The following is a 23,306-nucleotide window of genomic DNA, read 5'->3' on the forward strand; positions in this document are numbered from 1 at the left end:
TATATCATGATATGACATAAATGTGGTCTTTCTCTGGTTGTAAAGACTGCATTACAGTAAAAAAAAAGTAATTTTCTTAACTTTTCTAGCTGTTCTATTATTTCCCTTTACCCACTTAGTCATTATAGCCACTTTTATTTTCTCAATATTTTGTCAGAAAACCAACTGCCATCCTTACAACGTTGTCACGATATCAATTTTGAGGTATTTGATCAAAAATTTCATGAAATTTGATTTGATTTTGTCCACATCATCCTGCCCTAATCTACAGTAATGCATCACATTCTTTGAGATCATCATACGTTTGCACTGTTTTGAAATTTACTGTATGCTAATTTAGAGAAAATGTCTATATTGAGATACATAATGTATATCCTGACATAGCCTAAAAACCTTGAGATATTATTTGTAAGCTGAGCTCTAAATTTTCTTTCTTCTTCCTCTCTTTCTCTCTGCAGACTCTGGTCAAGTTGAATCCCAAACTTCAGCCGATGCTTGACATGATCCAAGCCAACAGGGCCAAATGGGAGGAACTGAACAAGAAGAGACAACGCGGCCAGAGTGTCTCTGCGCCGGCGAGCCCCTGCAGCGGCGACAGCACAGAGACAAGCGGCTGCACTGTGGCCAAAACGGGCAGCACACCCTGCTGCAGCGGCGATGCTGACGGCACGACGTTTAAACCTGTTAGTTAGCTTCTGGCGCCGTCCGATCCGAGCTGATCTCTTAACCAGGCTTGTCTCCTCTTAAATGCGGCCTGCAACAGAGGCAGTGCAGTGCATGCAGAGGTTCTTGGGCTCTGCTCCTCTTCGCTTTTGCTACTAGAGATGAGCTTTAGACTTGAGTGCGGCGCTATCATAGAAGTTTTTCTGCTCCGTTCGGTCTTCCTGTGCTGAAGGCTGACAGAGTTGGCTGTGTTTGGCAGGCTTGTTGGAGCAGCTACAAATCAGCTGATGACACGGTGTCAGAAAGGAAACTCAAACCACTGTGTCAACACGTCAACCAGTGAGCTAACACTAACTATTCTGGGCATTGCACAGATTCTCCGGCACAACAAGGCATGGAAAATAGTGGAGAGGAATGTTTGTCTCGGCTGTGGTTCGTTTTGCTCTCCGTACCTCCTCGTTGCTCGCATTTTGTCCGGGGCAACAGAGATATTTTTTGTAAATCTGTACATATGCTACTGGGTTATTTACAAGTGCTGTTTAAAAACTAACTGTAAGCTCTGGATTGTAACGTGGCTGTTGAGTTTCTGAAGGATAAAGGGGTGCAGGAACAGCACGAGCTGTGATGGCGCTTGCGATGCAAATTGAGTGCTCCACTCCCTCCCTTCCTGTGCCTTGTTTTAAGATCCTAATGAAAAATGCATGGCCTCCTCACCACGATTAGTAGATAGTACAAAATCCATGTTGAACCATGACATATTTTTGCCATAATTTGTAAAACCAATGTTACGTCTTGACCCCTTGTTAGCCACAAAGCATTACATTATATAAATACAGAAATCTATTTTGCCCAATTTTATAAATGCAGGGTCTCACTTGTCACACACACAAACACACACACACACAATGTGCCTTGATGAAGTTATTCTGATATCACATTAATTTCTGCAGGAAAAAAAAACTTTCATTTCCTGAATAAACACTGACAGCTGGAACATAAAGTAAAGTTATGTTTGATATAAACTCCTCACTGAACTACATTTAAGAGACATTTTAAGAAATACACTCACTTGCTTTCTGGCAGAAAGTTAGATGAGAGGACACCACTCTCATATCCGTCTCTTAAAGGGATAGTTTGGATTATTTGAAGTGGGGTAGAATGAGCTACTTATCTGCTTGTCTGCTGCAGCCTTGAATGGTTGGTTTGTTTGTGTTCTTGTGTGACTTCCGTGTTTTAAAAAGTCGGTTTGGATTCGAAGTCACACAATAACACAAACGGTACACCAGCACCTCCTGGATTCTTAGAGATAAAATGTCTGGTTAGTTTGGAGAGACCGATATTTGGCTTATATGACATGGAGGATACACACAGATTGATTTTAGGTGGCTAAAATACATTTTGCGGTTGACTTTGTCTACAGCAGTTCGTTGCTTAGCTTTCGTGTTGGTTCTCTTCCCTGCTTCTCCATACTGTGGGCGCGTTGACCACCCCACTTCAAATAATCCAAACTATCCCTTTAAGTAAAGCTACGACCAGCCAACGGTTAGCTTAGCATAGCACAAAGACTACAGATTTGATGGCAGTATACATTTCATTTACCTAAAATGTGTGTTTTATGCTTTGACTAAACTATACACAGTTAGACTGTAATCAGACTGAATCAGATGTGCGGCTGTGTGGGAGGTTAGAGGTTTAAACATAATGACTGTAAAACAATCAGAAAATAATGTCTATAACTTCCAGTAAAATGGCAAACTGGCACTAATACTCTGGTTTGTGTACAGATATAACATGGTAATTTGTTTAAAGGTGATAGGTGCATTTTGTTACATTTGGAGAGAACCAGTCCAGCTGTTTCCAGTCGTTATGCTAAGCTAAGCTAGCCGTTGGCTGGCTGCAGCTTTATTCAAGGGAAAAATATGAGAGTCGTACCTTCTCATCATTTTTTTTTATTTTTAAATTCTTTTTTGTAACACCTGTTTACTGATTTTGGAAAGTGGTATAGAAATTCAGCAGAACAAACACACAAACAATATCAAATGCACAGGAAAACAAAAAACAACAAAAGAAAGCACAAAAAAAGGAGACACATTTTCACACACAAGTAACAAGGTGTCAAACCTGTGACACTATGGCAGAGTTAAACAGGTAGAACATTAAATATTCAGTTGAATTTTTCATTCAAACAAACGACAGGTTTGTTTCCTCTCATCTAACCTTTTGCCAGAAAGCCAGTAAATGTTTTTCCCAAAATGTCCGACTTTTGCTTTAATCTAATTTTTGGCCTTTTGTCGAGGCTCACAGTTGCTACTGAAACAGCTGTTAAAATCTCCAAAAGAGGACTGAGACATTGAACCGTGTAGTACTGAAGTGCCCATGTAGTCACAAGCTATTATTTTGATATTATTATTATTATAATTATTATTATAAGTATTATTTTTTGGGTGGGGTATGCCTTATGACTTGTGTTGTAGCTTTGTTAATTGGAGTTTAAAACGTGACTGTGCACATTGTGTGGCATGGATCTGTGTGCTCTACTGTATTTTAGTTGAAGAGCTGAATTGAAGTCGAACCAGAAACATTTTGAATTGCATGTTTTATGCAGTATTAAATTCAACCACTTGCTAAGGATGTAGCAAACATGTGAGCCAACAAATACCTCGTATTTTGAACACGTTATCTCATCAGAAATGCATGATTTGAATTCTATTGCATCATGTTACGTGACTTAATGAATATCGCTGTTCTATTTTTCTATTAGGTCTCCAAACGTGGCCAACTTCTACTTGTCTTTTTTGCAATGTAACGTGCTTCTTGTATTTCTTCTTTCCTCTCCCAGTTTGGACTCTGGATTTATTTACGGCAGGCTAAACTGAAAGAAACCTAAAGGCATGAAAAGGCAAATGTGCAATGTTTCTGTTCAGAGTTTAAATAAAAATATGCTGCTATATGTCCTCTGGTTTATTCTCACACAAAAGTACATTTACTCAATCACAAATTTAAGACACTTGTACTTTACCTGAGTATTTCTATTTTGTGCCACTTTATACTTCATTACATTTCAGAGGTAAATATTGTAAAAACCCCAATTTCAGAAAAGTTGTGATGCGGTAAAACGTAAAGAAAAACAGAATGAAGTAATTTAATTTAACTCCTTTTTGACTTGTATTCAACTGAGTACAGAACGAAGACAAAATATTTAATGCGCGGGCAAATAGTCGAACAGTTTAAGAACACAAAGCTGCAGGAATTTAGAGATTTCTACAATCCATAATATCATTAAAAGATTAAGAGAATCCAGAGAGGGCAAGCGACCTTTGACCCCTCAAGCAACACTGCATTAAAAAAACTCACATCATTGTATGAAGGACACTACGTGGGTTCTGACAAATATCGTTGGTAAATAGTTTGTCACTACATCTACAAACGCAAGTTCAGACTCTGCCATGAAAAATCACAGCCATGTATGTACTGTGGTCTGATGAGTCCAGATTTCAAATTGTTTTCAGAAATCATGGACGTTGTGTCCTCTGGGATAAAGAGGAAAAAGGACCATCCAGACTGTTGCCGGCACTAACTTCAACAGCCAGCATCTGTGATGGTATGCAGGTGTGTCGGTGCCCATGGCATCATGGGTAACTGTCACATCTGTGAAGGCCTCATTAATGCTGAAAGGTACGCACAGGTTTTGGAGGGACATCTGCCGCCATCCAGATGACGTCCCTCCTTATTTCAGGAGGACAATGCAAAGACAGATTCTGCATGTGTCACAACAGCGTGACATTGTAGTAAAAAGACTTCAGGTACTAAACTGACCTGCCTGCGGTCCAGACCTGACTCTCCCATTGAAAATATGTGGTGCATTATGAGGTGCAACATATGAAAACGGAGACCCCGGACTGTTGAGCACATGAAGTCGTATATCAAGCAAGAATGAGAAAGAATTTCACTTTCAAAACTTCAACAGTTAGTGTCCTCAGTTCTTAAACACTTATTGAGTGTTGTTAAAGAAAAAGTGATGTAGCACAGTGGTAAACATGCTCCCGTCACAACTATTTACGATCACGTTGCAGGCATCAAAATTCAGAGTGAGTGTATATTTACAAAAAAGCGGTAAAGTTTGAACATTAGTAATCTTGTCTTTGTACTGCATTCAATTGAATACAGGTAGAAAGGATTAGCAAATCATTGCATTATGTTTTTATCTACATCCCAGCTTTTTTGGAATTAGGGTTTGTAAATCAACTAATAAATTATGATGTATTTATTAAGCTGTCCAGCAGTATATAAATAGTTGAAATGAGCCTTTATTAGCTGCAACATTAGTGATGCTCACACGTTAACGTATCACCAACTATAATCCAGCGCATAATGTATCAATGGGGTGAAAACCAGGAGGGTGCAAGAGACATTCCTGGCAAATATGAGTCATTTACATCAAATGAAAGCTCTATGAAGAGATCTTTCTACTGTAAGAAGAGCACATGTGAATAGATGAAAAGACCCGATACTGAACTCACTGAACTATTTAGGTCCAAAGTGGTGTGTAAGTGCTCTGAAGTCTTTTTAGACTTCAAGAGCCCAGGAACAACACAGAGAATACAAGTAAAGGAAGACACCGGGAAACTAATAAAGTCTTGAAGTCTTCTGACTTGAAATGATTATTTGAAAAAAATTCACTGTACAGAGTTTAAAATAGGATTAAGATTAAGAGTTAAAACCTTCCAGAGATCCTGAGAAAACTGATTTCTCAGACTGAGAAAATGTAAAACAAAATCAAGTTTGTAATGTTCATCAGATGATTTGAGAGTTGTTGGTTCAACTTAATATCTTCAGCTTATTGAACATGCTTTCTCAAGTTAATATTTATTTGATGTTTGTGTTAAATCACTGCAACCTTAATCAATATACTGTCATCCACATTTTTAAAAGTTTTGAATGGTGATTTAATTTACTAAAGAGGGTTGGGACAATTTCTGGTCAGTTTTTTGTTTTGGGTCTCCTGTCAAGTCGGTCAAATGTAACACAAGCCTCTCTGGTACCCAGCAGCCCACCATATATTATGAAAAGGACCATTCTGCATAAACACTGCTTTTACTTTTGGTATATTTTAATGCTAATACATTTTGCATGTTTATTTAGCAGTAGTAAAGGAAGTATAATATAGTGTAATTTTTTATTTTTAGCATTTTTACACCATGGTATTGTTACTTTTGCTTCAGTAAAGGGAATGAATATTTCCTCCTTCACTAATTATTCAGTGTTTCTCCCAGCACAGTGCTGCCCTCATGTGGACAAATTTAATACACACATGAAATATGTCTCAATGAATACTGCAGACATATGCACATTTCATTGAGACACATCTGAAGTCATGAAAAGAAACTGCAAAATACAGATTAGAAATTTGACATATCAACAAGAAAACTGAAATTAGTTGCAAGCATCTGTAATAAATATTACAGAACTCAAGGAATTCCAGTGATTGATCAGAAATAATATTGACGTCTGAATCCTTCATGTCTCATTTATGTGCTGCATTCATTCACACAACCCAGGACATTAAAGTCCAGTGTGTGAGGAGTGTGAGAGCTGCAGTGTATTTCATCGACCAAGACTGAGCTCTGTTGCTGTTGATAGGTGGCGGTGACGTTGGCGAGCAGTGTGTGGGTGGCTGTGTGGGTGAAGATGAGCCTGTGTGTGGAGAAAAAAAAAATCCTTCCTGTCAGGAAGCAAAAGACAGGCTCAGTTAAACTCCTCTGTGCTGGATTACCTTGAGCTCAGTGTGACGCAGGTAGAGGAAGAAGAGCAAACAAAAAGCTGCTCTCAGGCTCCTGCTGACCCTCCCAGCACCGTCTGACGGCACAAATAAAGGCTACTACTGAAGAGCTGAATTGGAAATGATGTGTGTGTGTGTGTGTGAGACAAAGGAGGGGAGGATTTATTCTGCTAAAAGAGAAATCAGCAACCTCTGGGTTGTTTTAGTTCAATTTATTGCACAAACAGCATTGACAAAATGTACTTGGATGTTACTACGTTGTTTAGAGAAGTGGAAAATAACAAAAAAAAAAGGTACATCCATGACATTCAAAAGCTCTTTGACACGGGGATAAAATGTCAGGTGACAGGTCCCTAATGAGTCCTTTTATTTGGGGGAATATTAAGAATAAAAAGGACATGATGATCTGGGAAGATGTGAAGCACAGATCAGAAGGGAAAAAAGGCAGGATTCTTCAGAGCTGTCTTAAAAAGTCAATTCATGCTGAACTGAAAAACATGTATTTTTCCATCTTAACTGTAGTGCTATTTATCCATCTAGATAATTTTGGTGTAAGTTACTGAGTTTTGGAGACACGTCTGCCTTCTCTTGAATATAATGGAACTAGATGGCACTCGGTTTATGGTGTTCAAGGCGCCAAAAAATACAACTCAACAGCAGTTCCTCTTTAAAGAAATTATGACCCAGTTACTCAAAATAATCCACACACCTTGTTGTGAGCAGTTTCACGTGGGAACTATTTTCTTTCTACAAGATACATTCGCCAACCGAATCACTGCACAGAAGGAAGCTTGCATCTTAAGGCTCATTTGTGCCCCCTTTACATACAAAAATAGATGCGTCCGTTTCAAACATTGACATATACAGTATAGAAATGGACATGACAGCTTCCCAAAAGTGAAGCCAGAATATCTTAATCGCCCCCTGGTGGCTGGTTGCAGTACAGGTCATAACCCAGCCCCCCTCCATTTTATTAGATGATATCTCTAAAACTCAGCGACTCACAGCAAAACAACTAAATGGCTAAACAGCACTAAAGGTCAGAGGAAAAATATGCTTTTGATTTTGGGATAAACTGCCCCTTTTAAGCTTCGCTTTGTTCCAAAATCAATGTTTAACAGTGACAAACGGTCCAAGTCTGGTATCAAAACGTAACATGACAGTATCCGCTCCAAAAACCTTCACACAGTACAGATACACAAACAAGGCAAACTATTTCAGGAGGAACTTCAGGGCAAACACCAATTATATGAAGCAGAAATAATTCAACAAACTGAAGGTTTTTTAGCACATGTAACAGTCACACATATCTTACAGAAGGGTCATCTTTGCATATGCTGATTAAAAAAATACAGTTTAGCTGTGCACGACTTTACTACACGTGTGTGAAGGTTAGGTGGTTGGTTACAGTATGTTTGCATGATCTGATGCGTTGAGTCTTTGGTACAACGTGAGCACCGGGATCCAGAGGCTTTAAAATTGCAAATGCGGTCACATTGAAGCAGGCATGATCAAAAAAACAAAACAAAAACACAATGGCTTTTTTTTCCACTTCACTTTCTCAGTAACAAACCATGCAAGGTTAACGCTTTCAGTACAAAAAACTAAACACACAAGGAATATCTCTCTTTATAATCAAACTGGACTTCCAGGACGGGGGGGTTTCTTGTTAAAATTTAGGTGGGGCAGAGGGAGGCTTTAGTCGAACAAGTTTGTCAGCAGAGGCAAACAAACACACACACACACACACACACACAGTCCAGAAAAAGTCTCTTATGGCATTAGGTCAGTAGAACAAAAGGATGAACTGGAGAGACAGAAAACATCATGTCCAAGTCAACTTTGCTTCACAAAGGGAGTGTGTTGAAGGAGACGGGGAAGGCAGACAGAAGCTTTAGAAAGGCACAGAGCTTTAGAAAGCGCATTCATCTAGAACTTACCACTAAAGAAGTGCCACACACACACATACACGCACACACACACATACATACATACATACACACGCACACACACAACGAGGAAAGTAAACACAAACAGATGTTGGCAAGGATATTTTAGGAAATGGATAAACATAAGCAAATGTGACAAAATCAAGGTTCTGTTGCATCAGGTCAGGCTGTAGCCGTAACTCAGCAGCAAGAATAATGATCTTCACTGTTAATGATGATTGTTACAGCGTGTTAAGTGCAATATAATGTAAAAGAAAAGGTTTGGGTGAATCGATAAATGGCACCGAATGACAGTTTTCTTGTGATGAAAAAGACAACATCTCTCTCCGTTTTAATTTCACATTTAGTATCTATTAATCCAAGATGCTTTTAGAAAAAGGTGAGATAAAGACGGACAGGAGCGGAAGATTAGAGGAGGTTCCTGTTGCCGAAGATGTTATGGGGGTCCACATAGTCCTTGACAGACTTGAGCATCCCCATGCCGACATTGGAGATGGTGTCTCTCATCCACTCCTTCCGAAGTTTCCCCACTGAATGACAGAGGAGAGGAAAAAATAAATAAATAAATAAACTCGAGGAAGAAGAGGACCGAGGGGGAGAAATAGAGGAATCGGCACGGCTGATTGCTCAGCAGGCTGCTGGGAGCCAATCAATCTTGTGAGAGTGAGTGAATAAACAGAGGGTGATAAATGCTTTTATTCAGAGAGGAGAAATGTTTTGCATGGCATGATTTATGGAGCTCAGCAGACTATCAAACTCATTAGGCTCTGTGTGTTCCCAGAGGAGGGGCCGGCTGGCGGCTGTAGCGGGCCGTCCCCGGCTCCCTCGCTCTTTGAGCCACCACTCCCCTCCGTTTCCCTCCCTCCAGAGCCACCGGAGCGTTTTTCTGTGTGTGTTTCTGTCTCATTGTGCACACGAGCTCGCTCCTGCAGCTGACCCGCGAGGCTGTTATGCTCGCTTGTCCCGAACGTCGCTCTGTGCCCCCTGACACCGGCCCGAGCACCAACAGGGTGCCAAAGCCAACCATGGAGCGCCACACAATGGCCCTCTGTCAGCAGGACTTTGGCTTTCAGCCGCTCTTCACCCTCCTCCTCCTCCAAAACCCCCAACCTGAGGAGCGAGAGCGGCTGTGGCACCAAGCCTAGTGAGGGTGCCCATTGCTTCACCAGCTGTCCAGTCCGACATACTCCACAGCGTCCGTACCCGACAGGTTCTTAGCGGAGAGTCTGGAGCCAGCGAGAGGTCTGGTGGCTGCGGAGGACTGAAAACCTCACCAGAGAGCCAAACTCTTGTTAGAGAACTTCAAATTAAATAGAAACTTTGATTTTCTACAAGACAGAAAAGCGGCTTAATTTTTGTTTTTGTGTAAATTGAGACAAAATCTGTGCAATGAGGATCAACTTTCACATTATGTAGAGATGCTGAGGATTTAATTGATTAATTTTTATAAAGATGTTTGTGGGCATTTTGCTTTGATAGTTTGATATTTGATTTAATAGAGACAGTAGAGACAAAATATGTGGAGCAACAAAGCACGCAACAAAAATCCTGAGTGTTTTAAGTGGGCAGCTGCCCAGGGGCCCCAAGAACCCCAAGGGCCCCCTGATGTCCCAGACTCATTTGTGTATCATTTGGATTTTATGAAGTGCACATTTTTTTAAAGTACAATATCATCTAAGGTTGTCTCTGCAGCATGAACTTATTTGGTGGCCCTGAGCTCACACAGTACGTATTCAGAAATAAAGTGATGTTTAATAAAATTACCACAATAGAGGTCCAACTGCCCCTAAAGGGTTAATCCTGGCATCGTTCAGTTAATCAATAGAAACAAATAATCTTTACAGACGGTCTTAAAGGAAAAAGATGAGCCATTTATGACTGTTCGGTCACACTGACTTGATTTTTTACCCACAGATCTGAAAAATGTACTTACTTCCAACTAAAAGAAATGCAAATAAATGAGCAAGAAAACAGATTGTTCAGGTTTTTCACTCTGTGTGAACAGGCTAAGTGATGTGTTGCTTGCTTGAAAAAAAAAAAAGCTCACCCTGGCTAAATTTTGGCAAAGTTTCACACACCTGCTTCACTTCAAACCTATTTTATCCAGTCAAACTCAACACTGTCATCCTTGTTTGTTTCCCCTCATCAAAGCAGTCAGTGGAGAGGACATAAGACCAATTAACAACGTTGAGAAGAAGCGGATCTTATAACAATTTAATGTAATGATAATAAAAATATAATCTTGCAGGCTTGCTCCACCTGAGTTCACTCGCTCTATGTTGGGAGGTGGTCTAAGGGGTAAAATCCATTCTGAGCGAAGGACCCCTCTCATAGCTTCAGTTCTGGGACACGCAACATGATCTGGCTACTGATGATTGGTTACGATAAACTCACATACATATAGCATACTACAGACTATATTTTATTTCATTTCAGAATGTTAAAATTATTCAATTATTAATATTATTTAATCTTATTCAATTATTGTTTTAAAGCCCACAGACCAAAAAATCTGTGGTTCAAGTTTTTCACATTAGAGGATTTGCTGCTTTTCTCCGTTTCACATCAGTGTTAAGTTTCACATCTTTAACAATTTTTCAACTAAAGGTCAGACCCAAAAAGATAGATTAGTTGATAATCTGTTGTCAATAGTTGCCAGCCTGAATCAAACTGGGGATGTTGCAGTTACAGTGTGAAAAAACAGTAAGAAACAAAAAAAGAAAAAGACTTGGGTACATGTTAACTTTTGGAGGTCATGTCTACTTAAAAGAAACACCCAATATCTCTATTTCAAAACTCAAAAAGATAGATTTGGGAACAGAGCAGCTGAGAACAGCTGCTGCTCACTGAGTAAACACTTGAAAGCAGCAGTGTAATCACCTGAGATTAGATACGGGGGCCTGAAAATAGAAAGGTGTATGATGGGGGTGTTCACACGCCTTCCCTTCCCTCTCTTAACGCCTCCCTTTGCATCATGAGCACGGGAGCTCCGGTGTTAATAGGGCATGTTGAGGGAGGGATGCGTTATCAGAGTCCAGCCAGGAAACCCAGATGGGGATCAGCCATGAGGCCAGTGAGGCCCGTCTCCTGACAAAACAGGGCAGACAGCGGGGTCACCAGGGACTCTGATACCACACGCACCTCCAGATGGTGACAGAGGGACCAATCAGCTGCTACCCAATAACTAAGAAAGCCCCCTGCTCCCTCCAACCTCCTCCTCCTCCTCGGTCCTTCCTCCGTCCCTCCCCTCCTCTCAGGAAAAGGAGAGAAAACAGAAGGTGCTGGGACTGCATCATTGCCTCCATCACTGTGATAATTTACACATCTATCTTGTCATATTCTCTCTTTTTTGCTTGCTATTGCAATCAATCTCACCGAGCTCGGCCTGTGCAGCTGAGACATGCAAAGAAGTGCAGGTAGTTATTTCAGAAATGACAGAATTTTTTTAAAGTGTCATATTTCTCTTGTGTGGAAAAGCCTGAGGAAGCTCCGGGCGAAAGGCAAGGTGGGAACTTCACTTCACTAAACCAGGTCGTTTTTCTATCTCAATAAGAGCAGTGACTTGTGTGGGTGGAGGAGTTATCAAGCTTTGCAGAGCCACAAGGTGAGGTGAAGATGCTGGGCACTCTGGGGTGGCCCGCTCATACAGAGGAGACTGTAGAGGCCAGCCTGAGCCTCAACCCCTCGACACGCTGCTCTCACTCTCCCTGTGCTGCTCTGACAAATGAGGGGTCAGGACATGAAAGACGGGCTAAGGTAGCTGCCCCTGCGTTCCTGTGATATGGTTGAGCCGGAGTATGGGCTGATAGATGGATGACTCTCCTGGTGATGGATGTTCAACAACTCTTCACCACGGCGACACTGGTGACCTAGTTAAAGAGGACACTTCTTCCAATGTTCTGGCCTCCAGAACCAGCAAATAATCAAAGATACACGCAACAGAAGTATAAACGCAACACTTTTTTTTTTTTTTGCTCACTGAAGTAAAATAAAAAATCTGTGATGACTTCTGTGCACACATTTCTCGTTTTTCAAATGTTTGCAAAATGCTAGCTAACTAGCTAGGTAATGATTGGTGTAGATTAGGTAGCTAGTTAGCGAGCATTTAGCTAACATAACTTAAAATGTGTCGCTTCTACAGATCCCCCGGCAACATATTTTAGCCATCTTCAAAATTTGGTTCTTTTCAAACAGAGACGAGCGTTACACATAGCATATCTAAGTACTGGCTTGGCTGGTACTTTTTGCCTTTGGATTGGTTCGGTTTAGGTGTGAGAACAGAGTCAAAAGAGGCAGGACTTAGGAAGGGCCAGTTATTGTGCAAGTGTGCCTTAAGTGTGGGCATAATAAAGCTTTAAAATGTGCAGTTTTATGTTGAAAAACACATTTTTTTTGTCTTACAGACATCAATTCTTTTTCTCACATTTTCTTACTTTTTGTCCTCCTCTGCCTCTGATTGGCTTACCCTGATATTCTTACCCTAACCCTAACAAATCACTCCTTATGCCTAAACCTAACCCATGCAAACAATGACCGCAACGAGTACTATCCAATCAGAGACAGTGGGGGGGTCATGACTATCCCCTCCTGAGAAAAAAAAAAAAGAGATTTTTGTAGCCCTATGGGTGAGAGCAGCCGTACATCATGGTGCAGTCAGTACACAGTATATGTATATATGTAGTATATGTCCGTGTCAAACACTTCATGACAAGTTAGATAATGATGTTATTGAGTACATGACATGAGACCTTAGTATAAAAAAACATGCCTTTAGAATGAAGTTTGGTTCAACAGTACCAAAACAGCAAAACAAAGTGCCTTAATGAAAGGATATAAATAGTGACAGATGTCAGAAATACATTAATTGAAGATTCAGTTATGTTGTTGTATAAGTCAGGTTCGTCCACTTTGATAGAAGCAAAGAACTCACATTTCTTTAATTTTTCCTATTTAAGAGCACCGATTGCAGATCGTCAAAGACACAGCATAACTGCTCACCTGACTGGTGACAAGATTTGGGCTCATAATAGTTAAAAAGCGATACAGTTTCCTAATTTTCTAAATTTAAACTGGCAAAGACCTCAGAATTTGTATTCACTGCCAGTCAAATTAGACGGGTTGTTTTCACCCAAAAAAGTGTAAGAGTATGATGCAGGTGCAAAGTACCCAGATGGACTGCTCACATCCATGTGAAATAGCCATGGCTCAGTGCCTAATTTTGCCTAATAGATTACATTTATATGGTGTTTTATCATAATTCCTTTTTTTTCAGCATCTTCAATTATTTGTGTGTACAGAATAAGTCTTAAACGATGTACTTCAACTTATGACAAATAGGAGCACAAACAAAAGTTTTGTGTTAATATTTTTTGTTGAGTGTATAGCTAAAGCTTTTGCCTGTGAATAAGTGATAAATCTGACTCTACTGGAAGTTAAAACTGTCTGCATGTCTGTGATGGGCAGCAGTCAACACATGGTGTTGTCTAGCTGAGTATTATGTCCTGCAGCGCTCTACACGCCCAGATTCCCTTACCTACGCCCACGCAGCACAACACTGACCTGCTGTAAATACAGGGCCACAAAAATGTATATTTCCTCTGGTGCCCTCCCACCTCACCATCCTTGACTACATCTGTTTTGTTTGATACACAAAACCCAGTGAAACTAGCTCCATTTGTCAAGCGCTGATTGTGGGCAGACAAACCGGCCTGTCTGCGCCCAGATAGCGAGCCCCACTGTTATTAATCACAATTACAGAGTGGGCCTCGCACGCTGGAGCTGCATCAATATCCCCTCCTCTCCCCCCTCTGTCACCTCCCCGTGCTGCTCGGGGTGGCTGGGCCACCGTTTGGAGGTCAGTATACAGCCGGCGATAACGGCGGCATCATTTACCCCGGCCTCGCCGCCTCCTTTTTATTAGCAATCTTTTAATTTTGAACCCGTCCCCGCCTTCAGGAAAAATTGTGATTTAATATCGTAGCTGATTCACTGCATACTGTTTTTGACAGGTGTGATGAATAGCCTGAAGTGATGTATGAAAACAGCGAGGCGGATGGCAATATAGATAAGGCAGCCATTTCGGTTAGCCCTGATGGGGCCCGCAGAGTTTGCTAGGCTGCCCTCCCCTGCTCACGTTTCATTCGGTCACTGCTGAAATGAACAAATAGCCGAGTCAGAGCAATTCATCTGAGCTGCGGGAACATATTTTGGACACGTGAAGGAAGCAATGAAAGATCTCCGGCCAAATGCACATTTACAGTGCGACTGGCCGCCTGCTCGCTGGCGTGGAAGAGCACGCTGGGAAAGCCCGCCATGCTGTCTTTGCCACGCAGTGAAACCTTGTTTTCGTGAATTATAATCTAATTGTCCAGGCATTTTACCAAGAGTGGGTCAACCTCACATAAACTGCAACATAAACAAACTCAACGGATTTTGTGTCCTCAAAATGTTCTGAATGAGAAAAAAAAAAAATGTTATGAAGGGAAAGTTTTGAAAATTGCATGAATATGATATAATGTTTATTATTCATAAAAGTCTCCTCTATGGCTTTGGTTCCCAACCCGGGGTCTGGGGGAAGGCAAAGATCACAGGGGAGGATCAAGCTCTATGATAATGAATTATTATTATTAATTTGCTAGGGATGAATGTGTATAAACCTAGACTGCTGGGTAGTTCAAGGATAAAATGTAAAGCTTATATTTGAAAAGAAACAATTTCCAAAAAGGTAAATGCTCTAAGAATGGAAACAATTCTAATTTATGTTACTTAAGTTATTTATAAAGGGGAAAAAGCTCGTATTCACAGTTCACAAATTGATTGGACGTGAGCAAACAGTTAAAGGCGTCATATTTTATGAATATTAATTTAATAATTAATATTATTAGTTAAATATTTGCAATACAAGTATAAGAAATATAAAGATTTTCCTTTACTCTGTTTAGTTAGTTACATCTGAGGTTGACAGAACAAATTAAGAGAAAATTTAAGAGAAATTTAAGAGAATTTAAGAATTTAAGAGAAACAGTTTTTGGTTGATTGTGGACAGCACTGAACCATTTGTGTGGACATCAGACAAGAAGATATGCATTAATCACTTTTTTTAAATATATATATATATGTATATATATATATATATATATATATATATATATGTATATATATATATATATATATATATATATATATATATATATATATATATATATATATATATATATATATACATATATATATACATACATATATATATATATATATATATATATGTATAGAGAGAGAGAGAGAGATTTTTCAATACTTCCCACTTGGATTACTTACTTTGGAAGTGCTACAAATGACATCTTTATGTGACGAGAACAGTTGAAAGATTTTCTTTTGAAATTTGTGTGAGGTAATTTCGTATAATGTCTGTACTATAGGAGAAGGTGCAAATACTGTGCCATTAAATTCAATGTTCTACTCTGTGAATGTTTCTGGTTGTAGTACCTCCATGGTGATGTGACAAGCTCCCTCCATTGGCAAGGATCTCTTCTCTAGCTGCATGCTGGGAAATAAAAAAAAAAAAGAAGAAGAAACACACTCAGTCACGTTATATAAGATTTAACACATCAGATGTAATTGTGATCTATGAAGGGACTGGACTGCGCCTCAATGTAGCTGATCATACCTCCACTTGTTCATACACGTGTACTGGATCACTGAGTCCTCTGTAGTTGAAGGCAAAGTAAAAGTAGACACAGGCACCAGCGTCGTACGTCTGAGTCACCCTGTGAGAAAACAGGTAGGAAGAGTCATGTTTAAACAAGCAGAAAAAGACTTCTTAATGTTTCCCCTTCAGCTCTGAAAGTCTAATTTACATGAATACCCAGAGCGGTGTTTGTCAGGGCGCTCCATTTTCATACAATAAATGCATTTCTAAGGTCTGGCTTTCCCCCGTGAACCCCTGACCTCAATTCCATTCATGGTTCTGAGACAGCAGAGGCAGCGAGGAAGCACTGTCACTTCTAATAACACAACATTATCAGACATTAAATGGCTTTTACTGGATCATCAGAGCCACATTTGTCCTGCAGGTAACAGGATGACTCAACTGACACTTTGATGCAGAGCAGAAAATGGATTGATTTGTTGTTTTAGACACAACAAAACATCCTTACTGCTCATGTGGCTGCTGCTAAATAAAATGTAGCGAGAACATGTGTAAGAAGCATTTTGTTGAGAATTAAAATGCCTCTCGAGTTTGCATGGCCTCGTTCCCTGTGGAGGAGCAGGGTGCAGAGCCCTTGTTCATTTGACATGGCCCATCACCTGGCACGCTGGCTGTTCTAGAGGTTAAATGGACAAATCAATCATGTGACAGACCGCAGCCGGGAAATGAATGGCCGTAGCATAATCAGGCTGAGGCCTAATCTGTCCGCAATCGGTGAGCAGGAGCCTGGTGCTCCTCAACCGGCTCGCCGTCTGTTCGTCAGATCGTCCGTCTGTCTGTCTGTGTGGCTCTTGCTAACTCACCAGGGGTCGGGGGTCAGGAGTGGGTATGCAACCTCGATACTTTTTCAGTATTGATAGGAATTTATTATAGCACCAAGTTCCATAAGTTGGTTTGTGTGCTTATTTTTTGACCCATAGTTCCTTATTTAGGTCACAATTTTGACAATTTTAGGCAATTTTAACGTTCTTCTTGGCTGCTTGTGTTTGTACAGCAAGTAAGCAGGGATCTTCAATGTTTTTCAGGCCCTTAACTGTTAGGAAGACAGAGCAGGGACCCCCTACTAGATATACTGACTTTAATATTTTTGGGTCATCTCTCATTTGTGTTTACCCATAGCTGCTAAGCTAACACCAGCTGTAGTATGACTAATATTAGGTGTGTTAGCTTCATGCTCTGCTCTCTACGGTGGTTTTTGAGGAGGACGGTATGTCAGAGTCTCTTGCTTGTGAAGTTAGAAAACAATTCATTGTGGGGTTTTTTTAAGTTAATCCAAGACTTTATTGCCCCATCAATATGGCTGATTGGAATTTGTCTTGGTGAGCTCACTTAAGGACAGAAATAGACAAAAATAGTAAAACCAGTCACTCATGGAGCACAACACAATAAAAGAATAAAACATATCCTACCCATACAATAATCATAAAAACATAAAACCATACATACCATAATCATAAAAACATAAAACAATGGGTAAAATAAATCAAACACATAGGACTATCATAAATAAAACACAAGCAGCTTTAGGTAAATTTGCAGTAACATAAAACTAAATAAAATACTTTGAGTGCCTGAAACATATCTGCTGTATATCCGTATATCTGCCACACAAATGATTTCACCAGCTGAGTTTTTTTTATGAACAGGCTGATTTATCTTTGCTAATAATATGTGGCATTAATGTTAATGTGTATTTTCAGACATATTTTAATTTTGGCAAAAAAAAAAAAAATTCAAAATCCTTCAAAAAAAATGACCCCTTAGGGATGCGGACCCCCTGTTGAAGACCCTGGACTTAAGGTATATGTCTGATATTTTTCTTTTTTCTTCTAAGAAGTATTGCCTGTGGATCCAAAGTCTGATATAGTTTATTCCTCTGTGCAACAGCTCCATTATAATCTACAAACGACCAAGCCACTCTGTTACATTAGCTGACGTGTTCCTTCATTACAGTGGTCACTGTTGTACTGTGAATATTCACTGGAACACAAGATGTGTATTAATCCAGTGCAGAATAGTCCCCAACAAATGTGCTATTCTGTTTGAATATTTTCTAAAAACTCCAGTGCCCTGCTGGTTTAAGAAGCTACTGGACTTCTTTTAAAAATGAAAATACATATTTGTGATGCACATTTAAAGATTTATGTCTTCAGAATTTACACATGAGATTGGGTCTAAGAGTCACTGGACAGGATAGGAAAGTTGAAAAGTACTGAAAGACAGACTAACACATTGTTAGTTTGGGTATTTTTATGAGATTTGTTGATATATATCAAAAATATAGAATACCACCAGCCTTTTCCTTTAACATTTGAGAACTCTGGCTTCTTTGGATTTGTTTTCATTAGTTTCTTCTGTGTTTTGTGGCAAAAACAGTTTATAGTTAAGTAAGCTAAGTAAAAAAGTATGGAGTTGGTATGTAAAAACTCAGGTATTAGGTCCATGGGAGAGTTCTTTTCAATCAGCTTCAATCTGAAATAACGCAGCTTTTTACAAACACTCAGTCGAAATATTACCTGCATGTGGATAACGGTGGAAACTGCACTCCTTTGTCTTTACACTCTCGAATGATGCGTGCCTTTACATTCCGGCAAATGTCCAACACCCTAGGAACAAATTAAAAAGCAGACTTTAAAAAATGAACCAGATAAAACAGAACTGCAAAATGACTTTGGGGTTTCACACCAGCAATGTGAACTACAACTAGAGATGCAATGATCAGTCAGTTAATGGATTAGTCAATACATTGATGCAAAGAAAACTAGTTACCATATATTTGATTATTCATTAATCATTTCAGTCATTTTTCCAGCAAAAATGTCAAACATTAGCTGGTTCCAGTTTCCAATATGAGGATTTGCTACTTTTCTTTGTCATTTATGACAGTAAATGAAGAGTCTTTGGGTTCTGGACTGTTGGTTGGACAAAAGAAACAATTTAAAGATATCACTTTGGGCTCTGGGAAATTATGTCACACAATCGTTAGTTGCAGCCCAAAGTAACGGCGACATTTGCGTATCTAAAACATAATATTCATAAATACAGGGAACTTACATTAAACTGAATTAATTAGCAATGCAAAATTCTTAAAATTCAGAAGAAGACATGAGGCCAGAAAGGAGCAGGAGGAGCAGGAGGAGGAGAGACAGCCTAACATGACGACCGTTGTGGGAGAGGTTCCCACTGGTGTGGAAATGGCCGCCAGTCCTAAGCATGTGCAGCCGTGTGTAGAGAGTGGAGGATGGGGAGGAGGGTGGGTAATGAGCCAGGCACATATGCTCGCCTCAGTGCCTGATCTCTTGGTCTCTCCCGTCAGGCATGTTACACAACACGGAGCTGTGTGTGCTCCTGGTTGTTGTTCAGTCTGTGTCTGAGGAAATGATGATGAAACCATGTAGAAAATGCAGAACACTCCACATGTGGATATGTGAGATGAATATGTGGCTCACTTTGCATTTCTTTACACAGAATGCACACACAGCTAGGTCTGTCCTACAGTCTGTGCGTGTGTGTCAGTAATGGCGAGTTTGTAGGCTGAGGAGGCAAAGCTTCCGCCAACGCAGAGCTGGTTAATGGAGGGGGGGAGGCAGGCATGAAGGTGAATGTCAAAGACAGAGGCAAAGAGAAATAAAAGAAAGGAGGGGAGACAGGAGCAGGAGGGAGACAGAGGACTCTCTTAGGACTGAGTGGGAGGTGAGTAAAGAAAAATGTTTACAGCTATTTAAATCAAACAGAGAAAAACCTGCAGCTCACAGCAGTGCATTTACCTGTCCCAAGGCACAGAGGTTTCAAAGGACTCCCCGATCACATAGTAGTCCATCCCCAAGTCCTGTTCAGAAAACAACAGTAGCATCAGCAGGCTGATAGGTTAACAGTCACTCAGTAGATTTATTAACACATAATAAACCAGGATACTGGAGGGAATCAGGTGATAACAGGTTTACAAACACTGTTGCAACCTGGTTACTGTAAAACCTGTAAAATCCACACATATTTGGCAGTAATGACATGTATCCACTGTTACCAACCTTGTGTTGGAATAACTGCTCACAGAACTGTATGATTGTTAGAAGATGAAACATTTTTTTGTGTTTGTTTTGTTGGCACATATAGATTGCCAACACAATGGGCTGACAGTCTCTGTAGTGAGTGCACAGGTTGTGTCACTGCACAATCTTCACCACACATTTTTTGTGGCTAAGAGAATTCATGATAACAATATTAAGTCAAAGTCAAATTCATCTATAACTTTGTTCACTGTGTGATTTGTCTCTAACACTAAAAATACAAGAGTAGGAGGTTGAGAGAGAATCTGTAACCATAACTGTAACTAATTTAAGAATATACTGTATGTTTAAGAAGTGTTGGGTTATTTACACAATATAACTACGTGTGTATTATCAACATGACATCAATATCTAAATGTTTAAACATCACAGTTATCATCAATACCAGATTATGGTGCCACTCCTTGTCTGAACACATTGCTATGGAATGTGTGTGCAATTTCAACAATGTCAGAAGTAAAGCAATCTTAAAACTTGAAACTCACTTGAAAACAGTTTTTCTCATGGAATTTCAGGTCACAGCTAATTTTACAGCTCAAATAAGTAAGTTTGGTTGCTTTGATGGTTACATTTTATGAGAGGATGAGTTAACTTTCAAGCCATAATGTTTGTAGAAAGCGTGCCAGTTGTAGAAGTAAGAAGATGTTGAAGAACTGAATTATTTAGACTTCCAGAGGCTATTTTGTGCCACTTTCGTTTTTTGTTGGACTTTGAATTACATTTTTTTGTATGAGGCCTAAACAGAATCTGGAAAAGTCAACCAGCATAAAATGTAGGACAATGTGCAGCAGAGAGAGCAAAAATTAATTTCTGAAATCATTAACCAATTCATTACCTGAAAATTATCACTTCAACACATATGTAAACAAATACATAAATAAATAAGTGGTAAGGTGCTTGTTAACATTCTGAGTTTTAAAGCAGCATCTCTATTTGTTTAAAGTCTGCAAATATCTGGTGTCAGAATTCTGTGGGTGCAGAACCTGTGTGGGTCTGATGATGATGATTCACTACATGTGATGATTTTTCATTGTGCTACTTTGACATCACATTTTTCCATGTCTGAAGTCTTTGCCATTCACATGTTTATATTTGAAACCCAAGTGAAAACCTGATTATCTGTGTACATAACCAAGGAATTGCTTTCTTCAGGCAAAATCTATTTAGGAAAATCAGGTTTCTCTCATCCTTGTGTACATGAAGTTCAAAGTCCAGATGAAACAGCATTTCAATAGTATCTAGTTTCGTGTGGTGTAACAGGAAAGGCAGGCGGGACAATATGTTGAAAGAAAAGAAATTTGATTTGAACGTTGAAAAGTGAGCCCTTCATAACCCAACATATCATCCTTTTGCTCACTCACTAACTAACGAATTTTAGCTCTGTGCTGCTAAAAGTTAAAGACTGATTAACGGGTGGATGCAATGATATTACTGGTTGAAACTGGTTCAAGCCTACATAATCACATGTCAGATTTTGTTTTACAGGATTATTATTGGATTTTGATACAAGAATACAAAGAAATAGAGTTTTTGGCATATTTGGTTTAACAGGTGCACAATATGATCAGGATTCTAAAGATATTTTTCATTCTATCATGACTTTTAAGAAATAATTTTACTACAGCCTTAAGTACCCAGATTATTTAAGTGCTCATTTATACATCTGCGTGATGATCAAGAGGACCTTTGACAGGACTGACCTATGACAGCTCTCTATTGTCATTCTGACTGCGACCACTGTGCTCTCCTCATGATGTAGATACCTCAGTGTTAGAGCCCCTGACAACAACTGTGACCAGATCAAATCAAAGCCCTCCCGAGGTCACATTCTGCAGCTTCTCTGTGTTGTTCACTATCCTATCTGCTGTCAGGCTGCGTTCTCCCCGCCCGCCCCACCTGCCCATCAGCTCAGGCAGAGAGAAAAGCCAGAGGAGTGACCCACCCGGAGGTAAGCGATGACGAAGGTCAACATGTAGCCCCTCTGCCCATTGTCCTCTCCAGCTGCCAGGCCCCTGGAAGCAGATAACAGGGTTAATATTTAACAGCTCTTTTCTTTTAGCTTTGTTGCTCAAACCGCTCCCTTCACAACAGCGGCCTGGGAGCCTGTCAATCCAACAATGTACAGATCAATGAAGCTATGCTCGGTGCATCGCCACAGGTCAGCCACACATCCATCACCTGCAGTGGTTAATCAAATTTTCATCTACCACCCAAACTAATCAGGCCAAGCTCATTACAAAATCACTATATTGATTTTCACCCTTCTTCCTGTTTCCCCAACACCACAAGAAAATATTCCTCACAGAACCGCACCGATCCATCACTGACACTTGATTTGATGGGTGATCACAATTTATTTGAAATAATGTAATAAAGCAGAGGATGCTGCATGTAACTGACAAGTTTCTTATGATTTAATTGCTGGCTATTACCAGGGCAGAGCTCGAGCTACCTGCAGATCCGGGCACAGGGCCAAACAGTAACACTAACAGTAATATATGATCAATAAACATTACCCAGGAAGAGATCCCTGATGTAGTCCACAGAGGAGCACTGAGGATCACTGGTTTGTTCCTGTTTTAAATTGTGTTGGAATGAGCTGTTGGTTTCTGATTAGTTTGTACCACATTCAAATGACAGTTGAAATATATCAAGAAAAAAGTGGACACATTTGTAACAATATATTTTTTTATATTAGGATTTTTTTTAAAGCTGGAATTTAATTTATATTTGTATTGAAATATTACCAAAATCAAGATATCCTAATCGTTTTTTTTTTTTTTATATATCTCTTCACCTAGTATGAGAATCTTTGCTAGTCAGATTTACACTGCCTGTAATGAAAAATGTGTGATAAGACAACAATAAAGTATTGTAATACTGCAGAAATGTCCTGGCCTACAAATCTTATTCGCCAGATGTACAGAAACATGTTGGTTTGGTGCAGACCAAAAAACAAATTATCATGCAGCCTAATGTGTATGCATTTTGCATTTAAGGCTCACTGTTTTGCTTTTTACTGAATTTAAAGTAAAAATGAACAGATCTGGTTTGAGCCAACAGTCACTGATCATTGACCAATGGAAAATATCATTCATGTTCATTTTTCCAAAAATGAAATTTTGGCTGATTAATTTTGG

The 23,306-nt window shown here is 39.7% G+C and overlaps 2 protein-coding genes across 2 annotated transcripts in view; one reads left to right on the forward strand and one right to left on the reverse strand.

Annotated features, from left to right (window-relative positions):
* The window catches only part of pde11a (phosphodiesterase 11a), a 64,057-nt gene extending 61,817 nt beyond the window's left edge, over positions 1 to 2,240 (forward strand). Inside the window, exon 20 of the mRNA XM_084725099.1 lies at positions 459 to 2,240. Within this exon, the coding sequence (XP_084581225.1) occupies positions 459 to 692 (234 nt within the window). The 3' untranslated portion in view covers positions 693 to 2,240. The remainder of the gene's footprint in view (positions 1 to 458) is intronic.
* A 4,399-nt stretch (positions 2,241 to 6,639) lies between these two features.
* agps (alkylglycerone phosphate synthase) overlaps positions 6,640 to 23,306 on the reverse strand; it is a 40,562-nt gene continuing 23,895 nt past the window's right edge. The window contains exons 15-20 of the mRNA XM_084725100.1: positions 22,109 to 22,178; positions 19,867 to 19,928; positions 18,616 to 18,705; positions 16,058 to 16,157; positions 15,877 to 15,934; positions 6,640 to 8,921 (exon numbers count right to left, since the gene is read on the reverse strand). Coding sequence (XP_084581226.1) covers positions 8,800 to 8,921; positions 15,877 to 15,934; positions 16,058 to 16,157; positions 18,616 to 18,705; positions 19,867 to 19,928; positions 22,109 to 22,178 — 502 coding nt within the window. The 3' untranslated portion in view covers positions 6,640 to 8,799. The remainder of the gene's footprint in view (positions 8,922 to 15,876; positions 15,935 to 16,057; positions 16,158 to 18,615; positions 18,706 to 19,866; positions 19,929 to 22,108; positions 22,179 to 23,306) is intronic.

The sequence above is a fragment of the Lutjanus erythropterus genome, chromosome 8, assembly GCF_056507025.1.
Source record: "Lutjanus erythropterus isolate fLutEry1 chromosome 8, fLutEry1.hap2, whole genome shotgun sequence".
Taxonomy (NCBI): Eukaryota; Metazoa; Chordata; class Actinopteri; order Lutjaniformes; family Lutjanidae; genus Lutjanus; species Lutjanus erythropterus.